The sequence below is a fragment of the Sarcophilus harrisii genome, chromosome 2 (assembly GCF_902635505.1).
Source record: "Sarcophilus harrisii chromosome 2, mSarHar1.11, whole genome shotgun sequence".
NCBI lineage: Eukaryota > Metazoa > Chordata > Mammalia > Dasyuromorphia > Dasyuridae > Sarcophilus > Sarcophilus harrisii.
Window position 1 is genome coordinate 475,963,737 of NC_045427.1, and position 26,944 is coordinate 475,990,680.

The 26,944-nt window shown below is 39.0% G+C and overlaps 1 protein-coding gene across 2 annotated transcripts in view; it reads right to left on the reverse strand.

Moving 5' to 3' along the window:
* Positions 1 to 559: 559 nt before the first annotated feature.
* The window catches only part of ELMO2 (engulfment and cell motility 2), a 53,155-nt gene continuing 26,770 nt past the window's right edge, over positions 560 to 26,944 (reverse strand). Inside the window, exons 9-22 of one of the 2 annotated variants that reach the window (XM_031954598.1) lie at positions 23,093 to 23,171; positions 21,981 to 22,016; positions 19,229 to 19,279; positions 13,905 to 14,027; positions 13,184 to 13,318; positions 12,729 to 12,833; positions 12,515 to 12,623; positions 11,339 to 11,475; positions 9,469 to 9,632; positions 9,249 to 9,361; positions 7,740 to 7,847; positions 5,972 to 6,054; positions 5,021 to 5,098; positions 560 to 2,457 (exon numbers count right to left, since the gene is read on the reverse strand). In XM_031954598.1, the coding sequence (XP_031810458.1) occupies positions 2,257 to 2,457; positions 5,021 to 5,098; positions 5,972 to 6,054; positions 7,740 to 7,847; positions 9,249 to 9,361; positions 9,469 to 9,632; positions 11,339 to 11,475; positions 12,515 to 12,623; positions 12,729 to 12,833; positions 13,184 to 13,318; positions 13,905 to 14,027; positions 19,229 to 19,279; positions 21,981 to 22,016; positions 23,093 to 23,171 (1,522 nt within the window). In that variant the 3' untranslated portion in view covers positions 560 to 2,256. The remainder of the gene's footprint in view (positions 2,458 to 5,020; positions 5,099 to 5,971; positions 6,055 to 7,739; positions 7,848 to 9,248; positions 9,362 to 9,468; positions 9,633 to 11,338; positions 11,476 to 12,514; positions 12,624 to 12,728; positions 12,834 to 13,183; positions 13,319 to 13,904; positions 14,028 to 19,228; positions 19,280 to 21,980; positions 22,017 to 23,092; positions 23,172 to 26,944) is intronic. The other variant, XM_031954599.1, reaches the window with a different exon arrangement.

Genomic DNA, 26,944 nt, shown 5'->3' on the forward strand with positions numbered 1-26,944 from the left:
CTGCAGGTTGCCATAATGTATCTCTGCCCAAGGTCCCCAGCTCTATTCAGAAATCTTCAAGGCCTGCCTTTTACATGTTTCCTGTGACTACTAAAAGAACTTCTGCCCTTCCCATCCCTCCTCACAACATTGAGAAAAGGTATCCATTTACATCAACACCACCTTCTCCTTCCCCCCCCCCCCCCGCCAATCGCCTCTTCAGCTTTTGAGCAACAGCCTTAAAGCATCAACTGGAAGATCAGATCGGTGTCTCCTTCATGCACAGATCTGGGTGGCTCATTATAAAAATCATGAGGTAGAAGCATAGTGAAGAATCATGTGTATGCAAAGGGGCGGATCTTCCTCTGCTATACCCCTTGAGTTTCTGTAGAAAATAAAAGTCGGCACAGCAATTTCCCCAAACGTAATTAGCCAGGAAAGATAGGGGAAGAGAGTTAGGGGTTCCTGGGAGACAGCTAAGTACTGAATCAGGAGCATTCAAGTCTTTCTAACACATTGGAATAAATGATTGTCAAGGTGAAATCATCCCCTTTGGGCAAGAAGTAAATAGAGAAACATCTGTTAACCGACAACTGCAGTCCATACATGAGAGTATTTATTGAAAACAGTTACTGACAGGACATTCCTCTCCTGCCCTCCTGAGTACTCTTACATTATAATCTTGGCTCAGAGCTCATCTTGTTTTTCCTTCTCTTCCCAATTTCATTTTTTCACAAAACATTCCATCCTAGAATAGGTGGATCTTATATAAATATAAATATTTATATATATGTATGTATATATATACACTTCTGTATAAGTATGGCCTATAGTAGAGAAAATATATAGTACAATCTTCATTGGACCAGTACCTTCCACACAAAACTACCATGACCAAATGCAGCTGTGTTCAAGGGAAATGCCTGGGGGTGTTACATGGTAAGCTAGGGAAGTCCCATTTGCACAGCTATAACCTCAGGCCAACTCCTTGAAAACCAGGCAGGAGGCAAAAGCCAAGTTGGGGGAGTGCAAGGCAGATTTCTTGGGGTCCAGAGACCAAAAGGAAATTGGAAACAGGTCTTAGGGCTGAAAGAGGCTGATCTTTCGATTCAGGTTACCAGGACTGGTTTTTGCTCCAGAAGGAATGAAGAAAATTAGATAGATAGAGGCTGCCTTCAAATATGTGAAAGGCTGTCCTGTGGATTAGACTTATTCTGCCTTGCCCCAGACGGTAAAAGTGACATGAAGGTAGAATAAGGCCCAATATAGGAAGAAGTTCTTAACAGTAAGAACTGTTCCAAATGGAATGGGTTGTCTCTAGAGGTACTGAGCTCCCCATTACTGCAAGTCAGCGAGCAGAAGCCATAGATGACTACTTGTTAGGGATGCTATAAAGAAGGAATTCATGCTTCATGTAGGAGCTGCCCAATCACCTGCCTCTGAGGTCCCTTCCATTTTCTATGTTCTAAGACCTTTTCCAGCACTGATTCAGATACTGTGAAATTAAGTGACATCATCCATTGCCAAAAAACAAGTGTACCAGAGTTTGTTTCCCTCTCTAGCCTCTAAGAGGCCCAAGCTCCTTCTGACAGAGAAGGGAGGAAGCAGCCATATGGCTTTTCAACTCCAAGGAACCCAGATGGGGCTGCCCTGCCAGCTGCTGGGTGCGGAGAGATGTGGCAGTTTCTGAATTTAGAGAAACACTAGAGTTGGACTTCCACAAGAACAGCAGCAATGCCTTGGCACCATGTAGGAAAATGGGCACAAAAGGAGTCCTCCAGCACAGAAGAGGTCAGATTCCGAGCTTCCCTCTCTATATACAGTGCGGGGGCGCTGCCACCTTTGGGCTATCCTTCCTCAAGTTCTCTGCCCCACCCCCGCCGCAGAAGAGCTCTGCTGGGCTGCCTCCAAGTTTGGACAGGGCCGGCCACCTTAGGGGAAGTGTGTGCCTTGTGCCAGCCAGCTGTGGGCTGCCCTTTCTGGAGAGCAGAAGAGATGCTGTCTGCTCGCTAATGTTCCAGCCTTTGCACAGAGCTCCCTTTCCAGTCCCCAGAGTCTGATCCACAGTAGAAAGAAGGTATGGCACAGAGGCCCCATTTCCCTACTCTGAGCTGACTAGAATCAACAGGAAGCTTTGGGGGCTAAAACATGGGGTTGAGAAATAAGTGGCATCAGCCTGGCCACAACAGTCAGCACAGACTCTATACAAGCACAGGACAAGGCCCCAGAACCTAAGCCTCTCTCTCCTGGACCCAATCCCCCCTTCTTGGTTCAGACTCAGCCATAGTGGTAGACAAAGTCATAGCTGCTGGGCTCCTTGGGCACAGGGGGAGGGGCCTCGGGGATCTGGATGTTCTCCAGGTCGAGCAGCCGAAGCTTCATCTCCATGCTCAGCAGCGTGTCCAGGTCACTTTTGGTCAGCTCACTGGACATGTCTTTCCCAAGGAGAGCGCTAAGACCATCGATCCAGATACAGTACTGTGGAGAATAACAACAACTCACACTTCAGTTTTTCTCACAACAGTTCTGTGAAACAGGTAATGTATTAGTTCCATTTTATAATGAATGAGGCTCAGAGAGTGACATGGCTAGGCCCTTGGACACACAACTATAAAGCATTAAGAGGCATGATCTGAATCCTAGGCTCCTGATGAGAAGCCTATCATCTTTTTACACCAAACGATCCCTCTTCTACATGTACTCAATGACAACAATAATGGCTAATATTTAAATAGCACCTATTATATGTCAGACGCTGTGCGATCCTCACATCATTCTGGGAGGCTGGTGCAGTTATTCCTATGAATAATGGGGAAACTGAAACAGACAGATTTAAGTGACTTGTCCAATGTCACCCAGCTAAGTCGTGTTTGAGGCCATATTTGAATCTGAAATCTTCCTGCCTCCAGGCCACCCATGGGGAGGAACACCCATAATGTTCCTCAGATATAGCTTAATATGGGTGGATTTTGTTTTGAGTAACCTTCATCTATGAAAATCCAAATTTATAACAAAGATAAATTAAGCAGTGATTGTTCACTTTACAAAAGGCTCTTTCCCCTCTAATCTTTAAAAAAAAAAAAAAAAAAAAAAAAAAAAAAAGATTTAAGACAGGATTCCTTTGAAAGGTAAGCTTTTCTCATGTATTTAAAACAAGAACTAATTTACAAAAACTCAATTTATGCTTTTCTGGAACTCATGATATAAAGTAAGGGACACCTATAATTAAATTTGATGTACAGTTCATCAACTAGCTGTGTTGTATAGCCTCAGCAATCAGGTTTAGAAGAATGAGACATTATTAGGACCTAAACTGATGGTAAATTAAAAGGGGGAGCATCTTCCCAGCCTCAAGATAATGAAGAGCAGTTTAAATGTCATTTCCCCACAGAAATTCTTTTGGGATGCCTGGCTCACCCTACTGTGTATTCTAGCAGTTTATACTCCTGTCTCAGCTCCACAGCCCTCTGGGGGCCATGTGTGTAATCAGTGCTCAAGGAAAGTGCTAAGGGGGTGCACAGCCTTCCACACACTTGCTGCTCCCTGCCTTTTTCTTTCATCTGAAATATCTTCCTTTTATTTTTTTCTTCAATGGGTAAATCCTAGCCATCTTTCAAGCCTCAACTGAAGGTCCATCTCCTCCAAGAGGAGATCCTGCAGCTTTTCATTACATCTTGTTTTTAACCTAATGCTCTCAAAGAGAAGCAGTTGGACACATGGCCTTGGAGTCAGGAATTCCTAGGTTCAAGCTCTGCCTCTGACATGCTTTGTGGCCACAGGTAAGTCACTGATGCCAACATGAGGACCCAGGGCCCAGTAACAGCAGGCCTCAAGAACCCTTCTCTTTCTCTGCTTCAGTTTCTACTGTTGGATACACTGTTCTGGCTAGATGCTCACTCTATCCTCCTCCTTACTTTACTATAAGGAAGCAACTATAAGGATAGCAACTACTATAAGGAAGGCCCTCCTCCTCTCAAACTCCTAGTCCCACTAACCCCTTTCCCAACAGTCAATTGCTGGGCCACCGTATCCCCAGGTCAATCACTGGCCCATATAGCGTCAGGGCCTTATCATTTGCCCTGATGCTGAACCCACTAGAAAAGAGGTTGTTTAAGTAATTAGAATGAGAGAAAGGACAGCCTCCCTTTTCTGTTGGTATTTTAACACCTAATACAGGGCTGGAACCTAGAAAGTGCTTAAGAAGGGCTTTTCTATTCCATCTCCTGAAATTTCCTCATGTCTTTAGCTAACTCTCTAGGACTGCACATTATAGCTAAGTGGCTGATGTGCATCAGCAAAGTAGTTTCCATACAGAGTTCCTACACTGATGAAATCATGAAACATAAGCATATTTCATGACAAAACCATAAAATCACTGGCTAAGAGGGCACTAATAGTATTCTATATGTAATAATCTGCTGATTTCTGCTAAACTACAGCCCCATGAGATCCAAAGCGAGGCCTCAGCTTTGTATTTCCTAGGCCCAAGCAGTCACAGGTGTTTATTTAATAACCAGTTATTGAATCAATATTTTATAAGAAACCTTGCTCACTTTCATTTCTTTCAGTACTTGCCCTGACATGTGGAGGTGGGAGCAGAGACGCAGGTGCTCATTTTACAAACAGCAGAACATCCCCAGTGATATGATAGCCCTCCATGTTTGAGTGGATGGCAATGGGGGACTTTATCCTTCAGACAATTGTCTTAAACATACCGACCCCCACACTCCAAGGTGAAGGCACTTGGAATCAAATGCAACTACCCTGGGGGCTGAGCCTGTTCCAGCAGCTGAGTTTACCCTTCTCTTCCCCCACTCTAAAGAACTACAATCAAAGCACTTTCTTTCCTACAACTCAGAAGATAGTGCAGGTATTATCAACCCCCTTCTTCCTATCCCGAAACTAAAGCTCAGAGGACTGATTGTGCTGTGGCTAGTGATTGGGGACTGGGAATCCAGCTTCTCTCTTCCCAGGCAAGTGCTTTCCCCATTACAATAGATTATACAAGACCTTCCATCTTTCAAGAAAGGCCTATGCTCACCTCATACTTATTAGGAGCGATGAAATTTAAGGTCTCGTCAGGGTCATAGAGGATAGAGAAGGCCAATTCCAATACTTCCTGAGGGGGAAATCATAGTATTAAAGATTATGAAACACTTTCTGTTGATGTTTTCTGGTATTTTGTTTTCCTTCCCAGGTTTTTTTTCCCCCATATCCAATTTTCTTTGTGCAGCAAGATAACTGTAGAAATGTGTATATGTATATTAGATTTAACATATATTTTAACATATTTAACATGTATTGGACTACCTGCCATCTAGGGAAAGTGGAGGGAAGGAGGGGAAAAGTTGGAAGAGAAAATTTTGCAAAGGTCAATATTGAAAAATTACCCATGCATATGTTTTGTAAATAAAAAGCTTTAATTTAAAAAGAGAGAGAGAGAGAGAGAGAGAATGTGAAAGTTGAAAAGGACCTTAGAATATAAAATGTCAGAAATGGATGAATTCTTTAAACAGAGAATGTCAACACTTGGAAATTATCTTGTCCACATTTTATGGATGAAGTCTTCTAACTCCGTTTGGGACTCTTTTTAGTGCCCCACACTGCTTCTGGGTAGGGTGGGGATTATCACCATTTGAGCAATGAAAACTGAGGTCCAAAAAAGACATGTGACTTGGCCACAGTCACACAGCAAATTAATAAAAGCCCTAAATTAGAAGCCAGCTATTCTAATTCTCAATCAATTGAAACCCTTTCTCCATGTTCAACTGAAGCATTAGAACCTTGTCTTTTCTCAGAAGCCTCAACCTAGACTCTGAACAATTTACTACCTTCAAGTCTTTTAATCCAATGCAAAGAAATAGATGGGACACAAAATGAAGCAAGTCTAATCAAACAACTCACCGATCTTAACATTTTGCCTATGCTCTAATTAGTTCCCTAGTCTTCAGCTGACACACAGATTCCAAAAAGCAACTTCTTCCAAACTCACCTTGTTCTGCTTGAGAGCACTTTTCTCTTTCATATGAGGACAGTCTTTCCCTGTGACAATGGCCTTGATATCTGCAACAGGAACTAAATAAGAGAAAGTCTTATAGAAGAGCAATTTGACTTGTTAAAGCTTGAAACTATAAGCTGGCCTCTAGGCAACGTAGTTTGGTTTTTTAAAAGTTAATATTAAAGGTTATTAACAGGCTGTTTTCAACAAAAGAAATGCAAACTATCAACAACCATATGAAAGAATGTTCTAAGTCACTGATAAAATAAGAAATACAAATTAAAACAATACTAAAGTTTTACTCCTCCATCAGATACCCAATTCATCAGATTGAGACTGGAAACTAATACTCTCTTCTAGTCAAATAGATGGTAAAATATGAGTGCACAATAAAGCAGACACAGCCAGAGACAAAAGTATTGGTATGGCTTAACTTCTTTATTAAAAGTAAAGTTCTATTTGGGGGTAAGGGGCTATTGGGAAGTGATAATGATGACTTTATTTTAAAGCATCAATAAAGCATTCATTAAAAAAAAAAAAAAAAAAGATTGTCCAAGGGGTGGCACCAGGACAGGACAGCTACTCCATTACCACTCCTACTTTTAATTAGCAGATGGGTGTGGAACCTAGTTATTAGTCATGTGATCATGAGCAAGTCACTTAACTTCTCTGAGCCTATTTGCTCATCTGTAAAATGGATTTTACTTCCCTACTTGCCTTAAAGGACTGACCACTGGCCCCTGCTAATCCAAGGCTTAAGCCCAAGGTTAAAAGAGTTAGCTGGAGGTTTCAAGACCTTGACATCTTTGACTCTTCCTTCTCCTTTCCTCCTCACCCCATAGCAATGAAACCATCAACATGTATATATTAAGTGCTTACTATGTACAAGACAAGATAGCAACACACAAAAAAAGCACAAAAAACTCTTCCTATTTTCAAGGATCATACAAGGGAATGGGAGAAATTAACCTATCTCAATGTGAACGTCCAGGATGAATCCCGAATAGATAGGAGGCCACCTTAGAAAGGATATCACCAGCAGCTAGGGAGACAAGGAGAGATCTCCTGGGGGCAATCTGAGTTGTTCCCTCTGTCAACAAGGCCATCAGTTCAGTTCTGGGTCTTATGGGGGTGGGGGGCGTGGGGGGAGGCTTTTTAACCTTTGTATTCACAGTTCCTCACACACTCTCTGCTTTGTGCACAACAAATAATTAAGATCTGTTGAATAAATGGAAGGTCATAGGGCAGTGGGACAACACATCTATCCCTGGGATTTTTCCCAGGTGCAGACCCTCACACCCATTCAATAATGATCATAATATAATCAACACTTTAGACTCAGAGAGCATTTTATATTTTCCAAAGCACTTTAACTGATACTCAACAATCACACGAAATGGATAGTAATAACAGCTCCAAATTCTATACTATTTTACATTTTACAAAGAACTTAAGTGCAGGAGCCCTATAAGTCAAGGAGGGCAAGTATTATTATTCCTGTTTTAAAAATGAAGAAACTAAGACCCAGAGAGCTGAAATAACTTATCTAGCTTATGTATTTAATTTGCCCATGCCTTCTGACCCCAAGAGACTAGTGCTCTTTCCATGATCACACACTACCTCTAGGTAGGAAACAATTTATTATCCCCATTTTACAGAGGAGGAAATGGAGTCAAGAGACAAGCAACTTGCCCAAGGCCATACATAAATTAGAACCCAACCCAATATGACAGCATGAGCTTTCAGTCAGAGTTGTACCTACTTTTCTCCTGCAGAGATTCAAAGGTCACCTCCCCCTGAGGATTGTCATCCAGATCTCCATAGTGCAGAACCTTGTGGTTCAGGGCCAAGCGGCAGTACCAGAACCGCTCTGAAACACAGAGGTAATAATCATACAACATCACAGCTCAGATTTCCAAAATAAAGCCAGGTTAGTGAAATACTTAGCTCACAAATACCCCTTGAAGTATGTTGTCCCAAAATCCCCCTCTACTCTGACTTATAGTTGAAATGACTGTATCTCTGTTCCTTGAACATAACATTCCCATCTCCCCTCTCTGGTCACTTGCTCTGGCTGTCCTGAACTTCCAGAATGCTTTCCTTCCTCACCCCTGCTCCAAAGAATCCCACTCCATCTTTCAAGATGGAGTTCAACAAAGAGTGAAGCATTATTTTTCTATTTTCTTAATTTTTCTTGTTGCCCTTTTTTGGGGAACATGATTAATGTGGAAATGTTTTACATAACATTACATGGACACCCAAAATCATGCTGCTTGATATCTCAATGGGTAGGGGAGGGGTGAAAGGAGGGAGAAAATTTGGAACTCAAAATTTTAAAAAAGAACCTTCCCAAACTACCATGCATTTAACTAACTTTGTATCTTTTCCCTCCTTAGAATATAACCTCTGTAAAAAATACTCCAATAAAACTTTTTTAAAATAGAAGGCAATCCATTCTCAGCAATGAGATCAACCAAATCATTTCCAATGGAGCAGTAATGAACTGAACCAGCTACGCCCAGAGAAAGAACTCTGGGTGATGACTAAAAACCATTACATTGAATTCCCAATCCCTATATTTATGCACACCTGCATTTTTGATTTCCTTCACAAGCTAATTGTACAATATTTCAGAGTCTGATTCTTTTTGTACAGCAAAATAACAGTTTGGTCATGTATACTTATTGTGTATCTAATTTATATTTTAATATATTTAACATCTACTGGTCATCCTGCCATCTGGGGGAGGGGTGGGGGGAAGGAGGGGAAAAATTGGAACAAGAGGTTTAGCAATTGTTAATGCTGTAAAATATATATATTTTACATATAACCTGTAAATAAAAGGCTATTAAATTAAAAAAAAAAAAAAAAAAAAGGCAATCTTCTGTTCAAAAAGGATTGCTTCATCCATTGTGTTTGTATGCCTAGTCCAACACCTAATACATAATAAGCATTAAAAAAAAACTTGATTAATTGTAGTAGGTGGTTGAAATACGATCCCCATTTCTCTAATAAGGAAAGAGTGGCTGAAGAAGAGGAAATCATTTGCCCAGAGTCATATATTTAGTGATGACTAAATCTAGGCTCCCTGACTCCAGGCAAGTCAAGGGGAACAGCTTTGGAAAAGCACTGGGAGTAACAGAAGAAAATTTGTTCTAAGTTTGTTCCTTGTGCCAGATACCAAGTGTGTTGGTGCCAGTGGGACTGGATCCTCCCTTATAGAGTTTTGTGAAGAAGGATCAGGACAAGCTCAAGCTACTTTCCATCTCACCTTGCCGCCGCCGATTCCCGATTTTCCGGAAGCTACTCCCTTCACAGAGCCGATTCAGACGCTGTTGCTTAATTAGCTCCAGGATTTCTGGCTGGATCTTTTCCCTTAACTCCCTAGGGAAGGATACACAACAGAATAAGGATTAGCTCATGGAGGCAGTTGAATCTTTGGAAGGGAGACAGAGCTGGCAAGTGCTTCCTTTATGTCCCACAAGACTTACACAATCGGTGGGGACTGGAAGTCATCCTGACTCATCCTCTCAGACTGGCGCAATCTCAGAATCTCCGAGTAGCTCAGGCTTCTAAGTTTGCTCTTGAACTGATCTAAAGAGTTGGGCTTAGATGGTAAAGCCCGGGTGATCTGCTCTCGTACCACTTGCATAACCTGAGAGAAAAAGATGATGAGCATCACTACTATGATGACCCTGAGCTGGGAGCTGAGAGAGCTGGACCCATCTCTGCCTCCAATTTGGTGTAGTCCAAGGAAACTCACTTTAACATAATTCAGTTCAACAAACAAAGCACTTAGTATGTACAAGGGTCTATGCTAGTCACAATGGCAAGAAAGACAAAACAGTCTGTGCCTTTCTTTTCTGAGGGATTCAACATGTACAAGAATAAATTCAAGAGAAGGAAAATTGAGGAAGGAGAGAATACTCACAACTGAGATCAGGGAAGGCTTCAAATAGGAAATGACACCTGAGATAAGCTTTGAAGGAAGGCTAAGGATTGAGAAGTAGAAATGAGGGAAAAGTTATATTTAGGCATGTGGAAGGCTTATGTAAGTGTATGGAGGTGGAAAAGGAAGTATCAGGCTTATGGAATGGCTAGTAGTTAGGTTGACCAGTGTATAGACTTTTTGAAGGGGAATAGTTATGTAACAGAAATAGAAAGATAGATGGGAGCCAAATTGTGTAGGGCCTTAAATATCAGATTAATTAAAGAGTCTTTTTATCTTATAGGCAATGGGGAGTCACTGAATGTTTAAGGGAGAAGTTACACAATCAGGCCAATGCTTTAGGTGTGAAACAGCCACTCAGTGAAGTGAGATAGAATCAATCAAAGGAGAATAAACATTTTGCCATGCCATCAGTGAAGGCCTGAAACAATAATTCCTAATCATTAGGATTCTTAATTCTTAATTTCCTTCTTTATAAAATGACAGGAGTTAGGGCTAGATTATCTCTAAGGTTGCATCCAGATCAGACATTCTTTAAGTCTGTAAGGCTTTAAAGAACTCTTAGTACCTTAAGGATTTTGCAAATTTTATTTGTAAACATTTGTATACAAATAAAATTTGCTTTTTCACACTGATTTAAGATTCTACAAAATGAAGCAATGAAATCTCTATTTCCTTTTACAGATGAGAAAGCTAAGGCTCTGAGAGATGAGGGACCTTGCCCTAAATGCTACAAAAATAATAGCTTAATGCAATGAACGTGCCTTGGTATTTCAATCCTGGCAAGTGCTAAGAGACATAAAAATAAAGCTTCTTACAATATGTTTAGATAAAAAGGAGTTTACTTGCCCAAGCCTAAGTGCTAGCAAAGTTTCTGAATCAATCACCTTCAATTATTACTTTCAGCTTTATATGAAGACCTATCACTTAAAATGATTCGAACTAGGTGCTGAATGCCATAAATTTCCATGCCCAGGGCAAAGCCCTCACAATGCCCAAATTATAGTATATGGTAGTTGCTGCTAATACATTTGAGTTTACTGTGACAATCCACATCAAACCTAATCTACCCCACAGCATTCTGCAGTCTGATAATAACAATTACAGGGAAGGCATTCTGCTCCTCAATCTGGCTTTAAAAAAGAGTGGTGGGGAAGCTCCAGGCTGACAGTCAAGAGAGTTGTCTTCATTCCCACTAGCCCTGTGCCCCTGGGCCAAGATGATCTCTCCATTTCTCAGTTCCCTCCTCTAGAAAGGGGGAGAGCGGTATCTGCGCTGCCTTCTTCCCAGCAGCCTGGGGGCACACCAGACAAGGGCTCCCATCTCCCAATTCAGTGATGCTTGGATCTCGGCTGGAAGCAGAGTCTGCTCAACTCTCTCTGCCTCAGCAGGTTCCCCACCACAACAATGACCTTGTTGAAATCTTCTGCTGTTGCCCTCATCTCCTTCCAGGTCTTATTCAACAGCTGGATGCAGATTCCAAAGAGCTCCTCAAATGCTCGGTCATGAGTGAAGAACATCGGGTGGTAGTCATTCCGTCCTTCGTTTGCTATGAGGAAAAAGGACACAGGAAAAGGATGAGGGCCCCACTCTCGGATCCAGGCCTAGAGCTTCTGTGGCTTTGAAAGCAGAGGGGGATGTGGCCAAGAATCCCAGCAACTGCTGTGTGAGAGGGGCCTGAGTTTCAGCCTTCCCTTGTCTGCAGGTTTTTCCCGCCTTCCTGACCACTCCACCCTTCTTCTGAACAGGAAAGGACCAGGCCCATCAACTGCCAGGAGCTGCTTCATCCTTATGTCACCACAAGTGCCCACTGGTATCTTTAATCAGCTAATAACTTATGCTTCCTTGACCCACCCTTAGGTCCCATATTTTCTTCTCCTTACTTCACTGGAGAGGTAAGAGAATAGGTGAGTATCAAAGCAGTGCAATCTCATCTCAACCACAGCTAACCTATTAGGAAATGCAATGGGAGCACTAGTAAAGAGTCAAAAGGCCTGACTTACAGATCTAGCTCTGCTATTTATAAGTTGTGTAGCCTTGGGCCAATCCCCACTCCCACAATTTCTCTGATCTTGCCCTCATCTATAAAATAGCCACTCTCTCATTTTCACAATATTTCTACCAGTACTTATGGTAGAGAGATCCCCATTCTGTGGGCCACCCCGTTAGTAGCCAAGTGGCAAAGCTGGGATTCTAATTCAGGTCTCCTGAGATCTGAGCCACTGTTCGTCCTTTCCCAGCACTCCAAATCTTCAGAAGGCAGTGACGAGGCAGACCCACCTCACTTGCTCTCTTGGTCAGTCTACTTTCACACAACCACCACTACTGGGGGTGAGAATCAAAAAATTTGGATTTGAAAAAAAAAACCCAACTCTGCTATTCATTAGCTTGATAACTGAGCAAATTACTTACCCTTTCTATCCTGTTTTCTCATCTGTAAAACAGAGATAATACTGGCACAACCTGCCTTACAAAAGTGTTGTGAAAAAAAATTTAATATAGAGCACTCTGACATAGGACTAGGAAGTACATTGTTATTCTTGTCACAGTGAAGCATACAGGAAAGCAGCAGTTCCAGAAAGACTTACGCAGCTCCCCAACTTGCAGGATCTCACACAGCATTTTGGTGAGCTCAATGGCACTTCTACCAAAGGGACATTCATGCTTGTCCTCCCGACTGCTATTCTCCAGGACAATCTACCAAGAAAGAAAGAATTGGGGTGTAAAGAGAGTCAGAAATATATCCTAGAGGAGAAATGTGATTAAGAACCAGGGCCCAGGACAATCTTTTTTTGCCCTTACCCTGATATAGGTATCCTGATGAACTTTGGCCAAGTAGAGCATGTTGTCTAGAGCCAGCATCCCTGGAGGAGTCTGGGTAAAGTCCATAGCTGGGTTAATGTGGTTCTAGCAGAAAAAAAACAATATGACATGAGCATTATCATCTCTCAGGGTGCGTCCTCATCCAAAGAAAAATCCTGTGAAACCATTGCCCTCTGGCCCAAAGGCTGTGTGCTCAGCTCAACTCTTATGGAGAGTAATGACTCCCTGTTTAAAAGTTTTGTAACCTTGGGTAAATCACTTTACCTCTGTAAAATGGGAACAATAATCCTAGTAGTGTCATGAGCATCAAAGAACATATATATAGACTTTATACCGTCAACATGCTATGAAAATGTAAGCTATGATTCACTTGTGAAAGGCTTGCAGCCATGTATGTAGGTCAGGGTAAAGGAAGGGCCACTGAAGGTACATACAGTGAATCCCAGCATCTTGTAGTCCTTGGTGTACATGGCTTTTCGTTTCTCTGTCCCACTGCCAGTGACGCTTGTAGGGTCAGTCTCTGCATCAAATGCAATTCTCCTTAATTCAAATATGATATCTCTTTGTGCCTAAAGGAAAATAAATATAATTGCTTAGATACCTAACAAATGTCAGGAGAACAAATAGCAGGGCAACCTCTTTGGCAATTCTAGCGCAAAATTATATCATTGGTAGCACTATCTCGCTTTTTTTGTTTTAAAATTTTTTTTGATTTCTTTTATTTTTTATCACCTTCATTTGCCAATATATCCCTACCCCATCCAGCAAACCATTCCTTATAACAAAGAAAAAAGAAATATGGAATAAGCTCCACAAAAATAACTAATACAATCACAACCAAATCTGACATTATATTCTTTGTTCATCACCTACTGTTTTCTCACCTCTGAAAAAAAAAGGAAAAGTACTACCAAATCTTTTTTCAGTACAGAAAAGAAAAAGACTTGGCAATGTGTGATCCCCTGCTCTTGGTTGATCAGAACGGATCTTAAAATTTCCAGGATTAGGTAAAATGTCCTAGAAGAGATGTCACTGACTATGAAGGGTCACAAATATGTTATCACTCACAAAAAGCAGAGTAGGTAACATATACTTGAGATTTTTAATTTCCCTGGTGGAAGAATAGGGAACAGTATCACTGGACCTAGTATTAACCTGATCATTAGGGTCCATCTTGGTCATCATCCTTTCTTCCAGGAGGTTAAAAGTCAGGACTTGAAGTACATAGAGCTGATGAGCCATCTCTGTTTTGATTGGGCGATTACCCCGAATAACATGCTGAAAAATCCAAAGGAAAAGGAAGAAACAATTGAATGAAAATATACACAAGTCTTATACACTTTCTTAAGTGATTTTGGTTGCACTCTGTGAAGAATTTATACCAAAACTGCTCTTCTTAACACCTAACACTGTCATACCCAACCCTACTGAGCAGAAAACCTTCCCCCCAGAAAACCTTCAGAAATATTTTATCAGGCCTCATTTCCAAAATATATAGAGAATTGATTCTAATTTATAAGAAATCAAGCCATTCTCCAATTGATAAATGGTCAAAAGATATGAAGACAATTCTCAGACAAAGAAATTGAAACTATTTCTAGCCATATGAAAAGATGCTCCAAGTCATTATTAATCAGAGAAATGCAAATTAAGACAACTCTGAGATACCACTACACACCTGTCAGACTGGCTAGAATGATAGAAAGATAATACGGAATGTTGGAGGGATGTGGGAAAACAGGGACATTAATACATTGTTGGTGGAACTGTGAATACGTCCAGCCATTCTGGAGAGCGTTTGGAACTATGCTCAAAAAGTTATCAAACTGTGCATACCCTTTGATCCAGCAGGGTCACTACTGGGCTTTACCCCAGTGAGATACTAAAGAAGGGAAAGGGACCTGTATGTGCACGAATGTTTGTGGCAGTCCTTTTCGTAGTGGCCAGAAACTGGAAACTGACTGGATGCCCATCAACTGGAGAATGGCTGAATAAATTGTGGTATGTGAATATTATGGAATATTATTGTTCTGTAAGAAATGACCAACAGGATGATTTCAGAAAGGCTTAGAGACTTACACGAACTGATACTGAGTGAAATGAGCAGGACCAGGAGATCATTATATATTTCAACAACAATACTACATGATGATCATTTCTGATGGATCTGGCCATCTTCAGCAATGAGATGAACCAAATCAGTTCCAACTGAATCAGTAATGAACTGAACCAGCTACACCCAGCGAAAGAACTCTGGGAGATCACTAAGAACCATTACATTGAATTCCCAATCCCTATATTTTTGCCTGCCTGTTTTTTTTTTTTTTTTATTTCCTTCACAGGCTAATTGTACAATATTTCAGAGTCTGATTCTTTTTGTATAGCAAAATAATGGTTTGGACATGTATACTTATTTTGCATTTAATTTATACTTTAATATATTTAATATATATTGGTCATTCTGCCATCTAGGGGAGGGGTAGGGGGAAGGAGGGGAAAAATTGGAACAAAAGGTTTGACAATTGTCAATGCTGTAAAATTACCCATGCATATAACTTGTCAATAAAAAGCTATATATATATATATATATATATATTTTTTTTAAATCAAGAAAGCAGAGACTCTTAATTCAACAATTCAAATCACTTCAACATTATCCACCATTCTTTCTTCCTCAGATATGATCTAGTCAGAAGAGATAGTCCTTTTCCTTGCCAATGCCAAGCCCTTTTTACTTGTGCCCCTTATCCCATTCATTCCCTTTATTTCTCCAGGAGCTTCCCCTTTAATAAACCCTTTTATTCTTCCTAATTTTCTCTTTTTAAAATGGTATTATCTATTGTTATGAATTTAAACATCAATAATCATGAACATTTTCATGATTTTATAATGTCATTTCTAAATATAGTGTTGCTATAACAAGAGGAGTGTATATAAAATTGTGAATTTCTATTGTATGCAGCTTGGTTTTTTAAAAAAAAGTATATTAACTCACCAAGCTGTCCTACTTGTCTGTATCTCCCTCTGAACTGCCTTCTGTTCTCTTCAGAGAATTTTTTAAATGTTTCAATAATGCTTTTTTTTTTTCCTTTGGGGGGCATCATCACTAGCCTCCCTCTCCCCTTCTAATTTTCTCTTCTCCACCCCAAATAAAAACCAAAACTCTCCACCCTTATAAAAGAAGGATGATTATGCACAATCAAGTAAAATAAATCTATTTATTGGCTATCTCCATAAATGTATAGCTCATTTTATACCTTTACTTTATCACCTCTTTATTAAGAAGAGAGAACATGGTCCATTGGGAAATGGGTGGTCTAAAAGATCAAGTACTAGATTTAGGGTCAGGAAGATCTAAATTCTAATCTCCCTTCAACACATACTAGCAAGCAACTTAACCTCTGGCAGGAATAAAACAGGAATAATCAATCATATTACCTCCCTCACAGGATTGTTGTGTGAACCAAACAAAATATAAATAACATTATATGTTACATGTTTTGCATGTACTCTAGAGATGTTAGGTATTATTAACATCATCATCAGTCCTCTGGAGTCATAGCAGGTCACTGAATTTATCAAAGTTCTTAAGTCTTTCAAAATTGTTTTTCTTTGCCATTTAATCACAGTATAAAGTTTTCTCCTGGTTCTGTTCACTTCATTCTGTTTCATTTCATACAAGTCTTTCTATGAATATAATCCTTTTGTCTTTTCCTGTGGTATAATAATATTTCATATTAATGTGCTATAATTTTCTCAATCATTGCCCAGTTAATGGGCACTCCCTAAATCTCCAGTTGTTTACTACAACTAAAAAAAATGCTTCTCTGAATGTTTTTGTACATATAAGCCCTTTCCCTTTTTATTTTACTGCTTGGGGGTGTCTGCCTGCTAGTGATATTGCTGGGTTAAAGAGTATGCACAACGAATGTTTGTGGTAGCCCTTTTTGTAGTGACTAGAAACTGGAAACTGAATGGATGTCCATCAGTTGGAGAATGGCTGAATAAATTGTGGTATATGAAAATTATGGAATATTACTGTTCTGTAAGAAATGACCAACAGGATGATTTCAGAAAGGCCTGGAGAGACTTACACGAACTGATGCTGAGTGAAATGAGCAGGACCAGGAGATCATTATATACTTCAACAACAATACTAGATGATGACCAGTTCTGATGGATCAGGCCATCCTCAGCAACGAGATCAACCAAATCATTTCTAATGGAGCAGTAATGAACTGAACTAGCTATGCCCAGAAAAAGAACTCTGGGAGATGACTAAAAACCATTACATTGAATTCCCAATCCCTATATTTATGCACACAGGCATTTTTGATTTCCTTCACAAGCTAATTGTACAGTAATTCAGAGTCTGATTCTTTTTGTACAGCAAAATAATGTTTTGGTCATGTATACTTATTGTGTATCTAAGTTATATTTTAATATATTTAACATCTACTGGTCATCCTGCCATTTAGGGGAGGGGGTGGGGGGGGAGGTAAGAGGTGAAAAATTGGAACAAGAGGTTTGACAATTGTTAATGCTGTAAAGTTACCCATGTATATATCCTGTAAATAAAAGGCTATTAAATTAAAAAAAAAAAAAAAGAGTATGCACAGTGTAGTGACATTTTAGGAAGTGTCCCAAATTATTTTTCCAAAACAGCTAGCCCAATTCTCAGTCATATCAACAATCCATTAATGTTCCTGTCCTCTCATACCCATCCAAAAATGGTAATTTTCTTTTTTTTTTTTTTCATCTTTGGCAATATAATGGTAGAGCTATGAACTGATCTAACCACTGTGCAAAAGAATTTGGAATTATAAAAAAAAAAGGAACTAAAATGTCCAAAACCTTTGACCCAAAGTTCCAAGTGCTAAGCATCTATTCTTAGCAGATTAAAAACAGAAAGAATTCTTCCAAAGAAACCAAATTATTCATAGTAGTATTTTTTAGCAGTAAGAAAACAACTAGAAACAAAGTAAGTACCCATTAACCGAGAAATGGCTAAATAAATTGTGGTACAAGGATGTAACAAACTATTAGAGAGGCATAAGAAATGACAGATATTGAAGATATCAGAGAAGACTGAGATGAACCAATATAATGCAAAGAGAACCAAGAAAACAATTGTGTGTGCAGAATACAAGAAACTAAATAAAATTTTGTAGTGGCAAGGAACTGGAAACTGAGTGGATGCCCACTACTTGGGGAATGGCTGAATAAGTTATGGTATATGAAAGTTATGGAATATAATTGTTCTATAAGAAATGATCAGAAAGGCCTGGAGAGGCTTGCATGAACTGATACTTAGTGAAGTGAGCAGAAACAGGAGATCATGGGTACACGGCAACAAGATTATATAATGATCAATTCTGATGGACATGGCTCTTTTCAACAACAACATAATTCAGGCCTGTTCCAATGATCTTGTGATAAAGAGAGCCATAAACACCCAGAGAGAGGACTGTGGGAACTGAGTGTGAAACACAACATAGCATCTTCATCTTTTTTGATGCTGTTTGCTTGGTTTTTTTTTCTCATTTTTTTTCCTTTTTGATCTGCTTTTTCTTGTGAATCAAGATAATTGTGGAAACATGTATAGAAGAATTGCACATGTTTAACATATATTGGATTACTTGCTGTCTAGCGGAGGGAGTGAGAAGGGAGGAAAAAAAATTGAAACACAAGGTTTTGCAAGGATGAATGTTGAAAACTTATCTTTGCATATATTTTGAAAATAAAAGACTTAAAAAAAAAAAGAATGTAAAGTGGATTAAAAAAAAAGAAATGACATCATAAACTTTACAAAATAAATTTTTGGGTTATGCAAGAGTCAATGTTGGAAAAATTACCATACATATACTCTGTAAATAAAAAGCTTTAATTAAACAACAACAAAAACAAAACAAAATAAATATTTGTTGAACAGAAGAGCCACATCTGAATAAGTGAAAACTATAATCATTTTTGTAACATTTTATAGTTGACAAAGTTCTTTCCTTACAACAACCATAAGTATTATTATCCTCATTTTCCAAATGAAGAAACTGAGGCTCAAAGTGGTTAAGTAGCTTGCTAGAGGTCACAAATCTAGTAGTACAGAAGCAGGATTCAAACCTTACCTTTTGCACTGCTCTTCACCAAACAAATCAGTTTTAAGGGCCACGTTTCTCTCTGATAGACAAGAGCTTTCTCCTAAGAGATAATATTGGCCTTTTTCCCACAGGGGAATGACTATGTACTCTCCTATCCCTTTCTATGTAAAATTTCAGGGAAAGGTCTCAAGCCCACTTATCCACTAAGCATAGTTCTAGGCAATCTGACACTCTACCATGGAAATGGACTCTGAACTCTTCACTTCTGGTTGACAGAATTTTATGTTTCAGAAGCCTTTGATATCCATCTACATGTCCTACATGCTGTCTCCTTCCCCACAAAAAAAAAAAAAAAAAAAAGGCAGTATATCACAAACTTACATTCAAGATTATGTTCCGAAGGTGCTTCTGTGCAAATGCATTAGCCATATCCTGTTAAGAAAATCAAGGTAAGCATTAGGTGAAAGAGATGGACACACACAGACCAAGATGAGGACCAGAGTTCATAATGGATGGTTCATTACAGGGCACCCTGTCCAATCCTCTCATTTTACAAATGAGTAAACAAGCCAAGAGAGCTTAAGTGATTTGCTTAAGGTCATAGATGTAAGAAGAAGCAGAATCAGGCCGGGAGCCCAGGTCTCTAGATCTGAATGAAATCCATTATTTTTTCCACTGTTCCACACTGCCTTTTTTTTATGGACCCTACCCTACACCATTAACTCCTATTAGGATGAACTCATCATGTGGATCATTATATATATAGATTCTTACTCTTCCTATTATATCAAGTTTTTCTGAAAAAAAAAAACAAAAAAAAAAAACAAAAAAAAAAAAACAAGGAAATGTGATAAAATGAAGAAAATGCAATTGGTTATTTCTAACCAAAAAACAATTATATTTTTATTTCCCAAACTTTTTTTTTTTTGTGCAAGTCCAAATAACTCATAATGTAAACCAGTGTATTGTCTTCAAAAGAAATGTGGATTGGTTCAGTCTGAGAAAGATGTTATGAGAAAATCAAATGGACATTTCACACAGAGAACAGATGGCAAGCAGACAGTGCTGCTCTCTAAGCTATGACGGACACAAGAGACTGTGGCTACATTCGGCTTCCTGGCTAAATCTGCTTCTAAAAGCAACAAGAAAGAATGTCTTTTTGGTCCGTGTCCGAGCTCCCTCAAATCCAATTCACATAATCCATATGTCCTTGATGCTTTACAATTGCAGAGAATTTCATTCTAGTGGAAGGAGTGGAAGAAACCACCAAGAACATTAGATAATCACAAAGTAATTTCTACTCTGTACCAAAAATCATAGATCTTAAAAATAAGAACTAAGATCCAGATGTTTCAATTATGGATTCTTACACTCCTTGGTCCCCTGACCTTAGGCATCTTCATCATTTCACCTTTCCAGGCCACAATTTCCTCATCTGTAAATAGGAAACAATACCTAGCACAAAGGAGTGATGTGAGCAGAGAACTTTGCACATATGAGTCCTTTGTTTTCAACTGGCCTGTGTTTTCATCAGGGTAGAAGCCTTCATTAGGCATTCCCTAGACACTGCAAAACGACAGGCTCTCTGCATCTCAATTGTCTTAAAGTCTCTGAGGGAAGGAGCACAAGAAGAAGCATGTCAGTGACTCCCCAGGGGTTATATGACCAGGATTTTAGAGACAGGGGTTCAATTCAAGCATTCTTAGTCTCTCAAAAAAATTATTGTCACCAAGAACATCATTATCATCATGTAGCTCTATCCTTCTTTACAGAGAAGGGAACTGAAGCTCAAGGAGAAAAAAAAAAAAAAACAACTGCTCAAAGCCATGCTGGGTTCACAATTAGAGGCAGAGATAAGGCCAGAAATTTGATGGGGTCCAGGAGGTCTTATGCTTTCCTCCCACCACATTTACCTTTCCTAAATTCATTCTATTCATACGAAGGGGTTAACATTTCATTATTCTGGCATCATTGGGGAATAAAGTGCTCCATATAACTGGATTTTCAAGTAACTGAAATTTTCCCTTTTTATATGCCAAGATTTCCCCTCCCCCCAATTTTAATTCACCCTGCTACCCCAAAAGAACAATTTTTCTTAAATTTATTACACATCTCTACCTTCTCACATTCAATACAATGAAAGTGATATAATTTTCCTTAGAGGTTCCTGTTATCACCATGATCATCAGTTATTGTTTTGGGCCTTAATAGAGTAATGCCTTTATAGGCCTTGATATTGAGCCTTGCTGGGATTTTTGTCCCTACACTTAATGACCCCAGAAAGACTGTTTTATAGTTCTGCCTATGTTTCTTCTGACTTCCCTTTTCTACTCTCAGAATGTCTTCAATACTTCTAATCTGCTTCCTTATTTTATATACAATTCTAAATTTGTGGATACGAAACTGGCTCTGTACCTTACCTTTGAATTAAAATACACTTTGGATGTCCCTTGTAAGAGACAGCCAGGAAGTATGAAAAGAAAGTTCAGAAGAGACCAGCTGGATGCAGCTACCTTTAGGCAACTGAAACCTCTTACAGGAATGACTCAATCTCATGAAGCATTTATTAATTAGCTCACATCTGTACAGTATTTGAAAATCACAAAGTGCTTTACATCTATTAACTGTAATATATTTTTGAAGGACCATGTCATTTTCTGTCTTTGGTCCTGAGTTTGAATAGCTTAAGTGCATAATATTTGTTGGATGGAAATGAATTTCATTGATCCCTCCAATATACCCTGGAAGATGGCTGTATGTTTTATAGATGAAGAAATTGAAACTAAGAAAGGCAGCATGACTTGCACAGGTCACAGTGAAGGTACACAGCATAAATAGGCCATCCGACTCCAAACCCCATGCTCTTCACAAGCTTGCTGCCATCTCTAATAAAGTGGAAAAGAAATTATTACTTGGGAACTCTGATCTTCCCAGGCTGAACATCAAGGCCTGTATAGACAGGTACTGACTGAGTGTGGAGACAAGGATACAATGTGCAGAACCCCTCAGGCATCCAGACAGCACAGCACATGTCTCCTCCTTCACTGCCAGCCAGGACCTCCCCACCCAAAAGCTGAGGCTATATCTTGGGGGAGCTGGAGTAGGGCCCTTCCAAAGTGGCAGAGCTACTTACAGTAACAGGCAGGTCTAGAGGATTAAGGAGCTTGTCCTGCCGGCAGAGAGCAGAAAGTACAGAGAGAGGCAGACAGGAATTAGCTTTCAGCTTGGTACAAAACGTGTACTGGGAAGGAAAGGTTAACACAGCAAAGCCATATAACAAGGACAGACACAGACAGATGCACTGACACCCCCAATTCTCCAGCCAAGAATACATCAAAAGGTTTGGATAGTCCCATGTGAATTTGGACTGGCACAATTATAAGAACAAATGATAACTACTTGGTATTTGGATAGCACTTGAACCTAATTTCCTCTAGTGCTTTTATATCTATTATTTAATTCCATTCTCATTAACAGCTTTGTGACATAGACAGGACAGGTAATATTACATATACCCTCACTTTATAAATGGGAAAATTGAGTCTCAAAGAGGGCTTGTTATTGGTAGGTTACCAAGGGAACCTAAACTCCCTGAAAGCCCTCTACTTTTGCCTTTTCAAAGGTCCCCACTTTACTGTTTCAGTCCTTGAAATTTGGCCTTATCCTATATGTTTCTTCTTGGGTAAACAATTTCTCCAGAACAGAGATAAAACCATACCAAATTTTCTATTGAGGAAGATGAGAGTCAGCCAGGGTGAGTGAGTCTCTCTTGTCCTCAAAAGGGGCTTCAGTCTCCTTTCCTTTTGACATGTAGATTTTTCCTTAGAACTTGGAGCACAGATCAGGAATATGGCAGGAAATTTACAGATCACAGAATTCTAGAACTTCTAGGAAACCTTAGAGATAATCTGGTCTAACCACCTCTCCTTTGACAGATGAGGAAGTGAGGTCCAGAGAGGTTAAGCAATTTGCATGAGGTTACCCAGGCAGGCAGAATTCAAACCCAACTCCAATGATTCCAAATCCATTATTTTCCCCAAATTCCATTATTTCTGAGACAGAAAATGCTGTCTCAATGTAGGAAAGATAGGATGAATTCTGACTCTTTCTTTTGCAGAAGAAAATTCTCTTAAGAGCCCATATATTCCAGGTGTGAAAGTAATCACTGACCAAAAGGAGGGAAAAAGCTATTTTTAAAAGGCAGCAGAATAAATAAATAAATAAATGATGAAGGCAGTCACACACCTGTCTCTTGTCCTCAGGTGCCTTCAGGAAAAGTGCATTAATCAGCGCGATGGCATAAGTTTGGATCTCTTGATTAGAGCTGTGGGAGGAAAGAAAGCAGAAGGCAATTACTAGTTTCTAAGGTGCAGAATATCTTGGTAAGATTTTCAAAATTATTTTTATTTCATTAAATATTTCCCAATTACATTTAAAAAAATATTTAATAGTCTTTTTTTTTTTGAGTTCCAAATTCTCTCCCTCCATCCCATTAACTCCTTGAGCAGTTGAACAATTTGGTTTTGATTATACAAATAAGGTCATGCATGCAAAATATTTCACATTAGCCATGATGCAAAAGAAAACACAAACCAAATTAAAATAATAAAATTTTTTAAAAATGCTTCAATTTACATAGAGTTCATCAGTTCTCTGTCTCTAGAGGTGAATAAGATCTCTCATCATGGGGCCTTTGGAATTGTCTTGTATCACTGTCTTAATCAGAATAGCATCCTTATATTATTATTGTTACTATTCTCCAGGCTCTATTCATCTCACTTAGCATCATTTCATTTAAATCTTCCCAGATTTTTCTTAACTCATTCTGTTCAATATTTCTTATATGTAGCACAACAGTATTCCATAAATCATATTCCCCAACTGATGGGCATTCCCTCAATTTCCAATTCTTTACCACCACAATAAGGGTTGTTATAAATATTCTTGCATATAGAAGTCCTTTTTCCTTATCTTTTTGGGATACAGACCTAGACCTATTACAAGGTCAAATAGTATACACAGTTTTATAACCCTTTGTGCATAATTCTAGATTGTTCTCCAGAATGGATGAATTAGTTTACAACTCCATCAACAATGCATTAGTATCCTAATTTTCCCTATCTCTTCCAACTGTGGCATTTTCCTTTCCTGTCACATTAGCCAATCTGATAGGTGTAAGGCAATATCTCAAGAATTGCTTTAATTTGCATTTCTCTAATCAACAATGAGTTAAGGCATTTTTTCATGTGACTATTGATAGTTTTAATTTCTTCTTCTGAAAATTGTCTACTCATATCCTCTATTTATCAAATATTTACCAATGGCTCTTATTTTTATAAATTTAGCTCATTTCCCTACAAATTTGAGAAATAAGGCTTTTCTCAGAGAAACCATGCAAATTTCCCTCCTAGTTTCCTGTGCTCCTTCTAATTCTGGCTATATTAATTTTGTTTGTGCAAGTCTTTTAATTTCATGTAATCAAAATTATCTATTTTACTTTCTATAATCCCCTTTTATCTGTTTGTTCAAAAACTCTGGGGAAGTTTTGGAAAAAAAAAAAAAGATAAAAAGACCATTACAACAAAACAACCCTAACCTAATTCCCTGCCCCTGACCAGAATGCAGACTCTGTGATGCATACTGCATGCCATTTCTTCTGAGAGAATTTCAGGCTAAGGCTAACCTAGGCCAGTTTGGTAGTTCAGACTAATGATTAGAATGTAATGAAACACTGGTAGACTATCTAGCACCTTACAGAAAAGATGTTTATTTAACAATGGAGCATGAAAAGGATATTTAGCAAGTACACAGTGCTGTTTGAGGTAGATGAAGTCCCTCACCTTTTGTCTTCAAACAGAAATGTTCTGGTCAGAATGGTGTGCTAACAACAGTGGAACAGCCATCATGTCTAAGGAGTTTTCACTACTAGATTGTTTTTTTTATTTCTAAGGTGATCAGAATGCCAAGTTTGCAACTAAATCTTAAGTCTGTTGAACCACTCATGCCACGAGGACAGCTTAAAGAAAAACAAGACCAGCCAAGTAAATGTTGCTTTTACTGCATTATGATAAGCAGTTAAATCAAAATGAAGAAAAAGGACTCCTATCTACAGAAATTTTCTGTGGAAGCAAAGAATTACAAAATAAGAGGATACCCAGCAATTAAGGAATGGATAAACAAATTATAGTAGATGAATATAATTGGATACCATTGTGCTGTTAATTAATGATGAAAGGGATGGTTTCAGAGAAACCTCAAAATACTTGTATGAACTGATGAAGAGTAAACAGAAGTAAATAGTAAACAGAACAGGAAGAACAACATATATATCAATGTTATACAAAGGAAAAACATCATTCTTCATGACTATATATATTTGTTTTATAAAGTTTTACTTTCCTTTTTTTCTCCCTTCTCAATGGGGGGCAGGAAGATTACAAAGATGAAAAGGAAAATAAAAATTTGTTCATTAAAAACAATTTAATTTTAAGGCATAGGTGATGCACTATGAGCATCAGCCATGAAGTTAAGAGGACCTGAGTTCAAATCTAATCTCAAGACACTTGACACTTCCTGGTTGTGTGACCCTGGGCAAGTCACTTGACTCCAATTGCCTCAGGGGGAAAAGTTTAATTTAAAAAAATTAGCAGTTAACACTGATCCCACTATTTTGTTTTCCATCATTATTAGCCAGGCTGCTGGTCTCGTCTCACTTTACAGAAGAAACAAAATGCAGAAAGCTATGATTAATGAAGTACAAGGTTATGTTATAATTCATATTTGTATAGCACTTCATAGTTTAAAGAATGCTTTCCTCAGAATCTATTCAGTAGTTAGTGCAAGGATTACTAGCTCTATTTTATTGATGAAGAAATTCAGGCTCAGGCTGGCAGAGGGGCTTGTCCAAAGATGTCCAAAGAGGCCTCTAAGTTCAGTGTTCTTTCTATGACACCACACCTGCCTCAGAACACCTCAGAGGAAATTTCCTGGTCTACTGCTTAACCCAATGAATCCATTTGCTTTTTTGCTCTGTAAATTCTGGGAAAATATCCAATGCTGGACTAAAAGGCAAAGACAGGAGATGAAAAGAAAACAGAGTGCACAGCATGCTTCCCTTTTGTTCAAAGTGGTAGAGCAGAGCTAGTTGAAAGTACAGTCAAGAGGGGCCCAAACACTGCTGCCCACATCCTCTTGAGACTCTGCTTTATCAGAATCCTGGCAAGACTGACTATGCCACTAGGAATGGAGCAGGGGTCAGGAAGGGATCACTGATGGGTAACTTGATTTGCAGACCAGCTACAAATGAAGAAAAGAGGAAGCAATAATAGCAGTGTTCCCAGGCGTTCACTTGTTTCATTTCCTAGGGAAAATATTTATAGAATGTAATAAAAGTTACCATTTATATAGTACTTTACAGAATTAGCTCCTCTGAGTCTCAACAGCCCTGATACACTTAATGCACCTATGAGTGGTGGTTTACAAATGAGAGACCAAACCTCAGACACTTACTAACAGTGAGAAACTGGGCACGTTGCTTAGTCTGTATGCCTTAGTTTCCTCAATTATAAAATGTTAGTAATAATAGCGCCTACTTCCCAGGGTTAGTGTAAGGATCAAATGGCACTGTATTTGTAAAAATCATAGCACAGTGCTTGGCCTAAGGTAAGCACTTCATAAATGCTTGTTTCCTTCTTTCCTTCCTTCCTTCAGAGGTGACTTGTTGATACATGCAAGAGCTGGAATTTGAATTTGGGTTCTCTAATTCCAAATCTATTGCTCTCTTCATCCCAAAACTTATCTGCTATATTAACGAACCTGAACCGCAGTTTCCTGACAGGCCTGTTGTAAGGTAAACATTACAAAGTATAAAGCATTAGGCTAGTAGGGGCCATACTCCAGCTGCTTCTTGGCAGTAAGTCCCACAAGGAAACTCCCCAATTCAGCAGCTTCCTCTCACTCCTAGCTTTTCATACAGGACAAGGGGCAGGGAAGTGGGGGTGGTGTATGCACTAAGCAAATATTATTTTGAATGAACCAACAAACCAACAACTTAGAGTCTTCCCAAAGGAGAGACAGGGATGAGAGAGATGAAAGCCA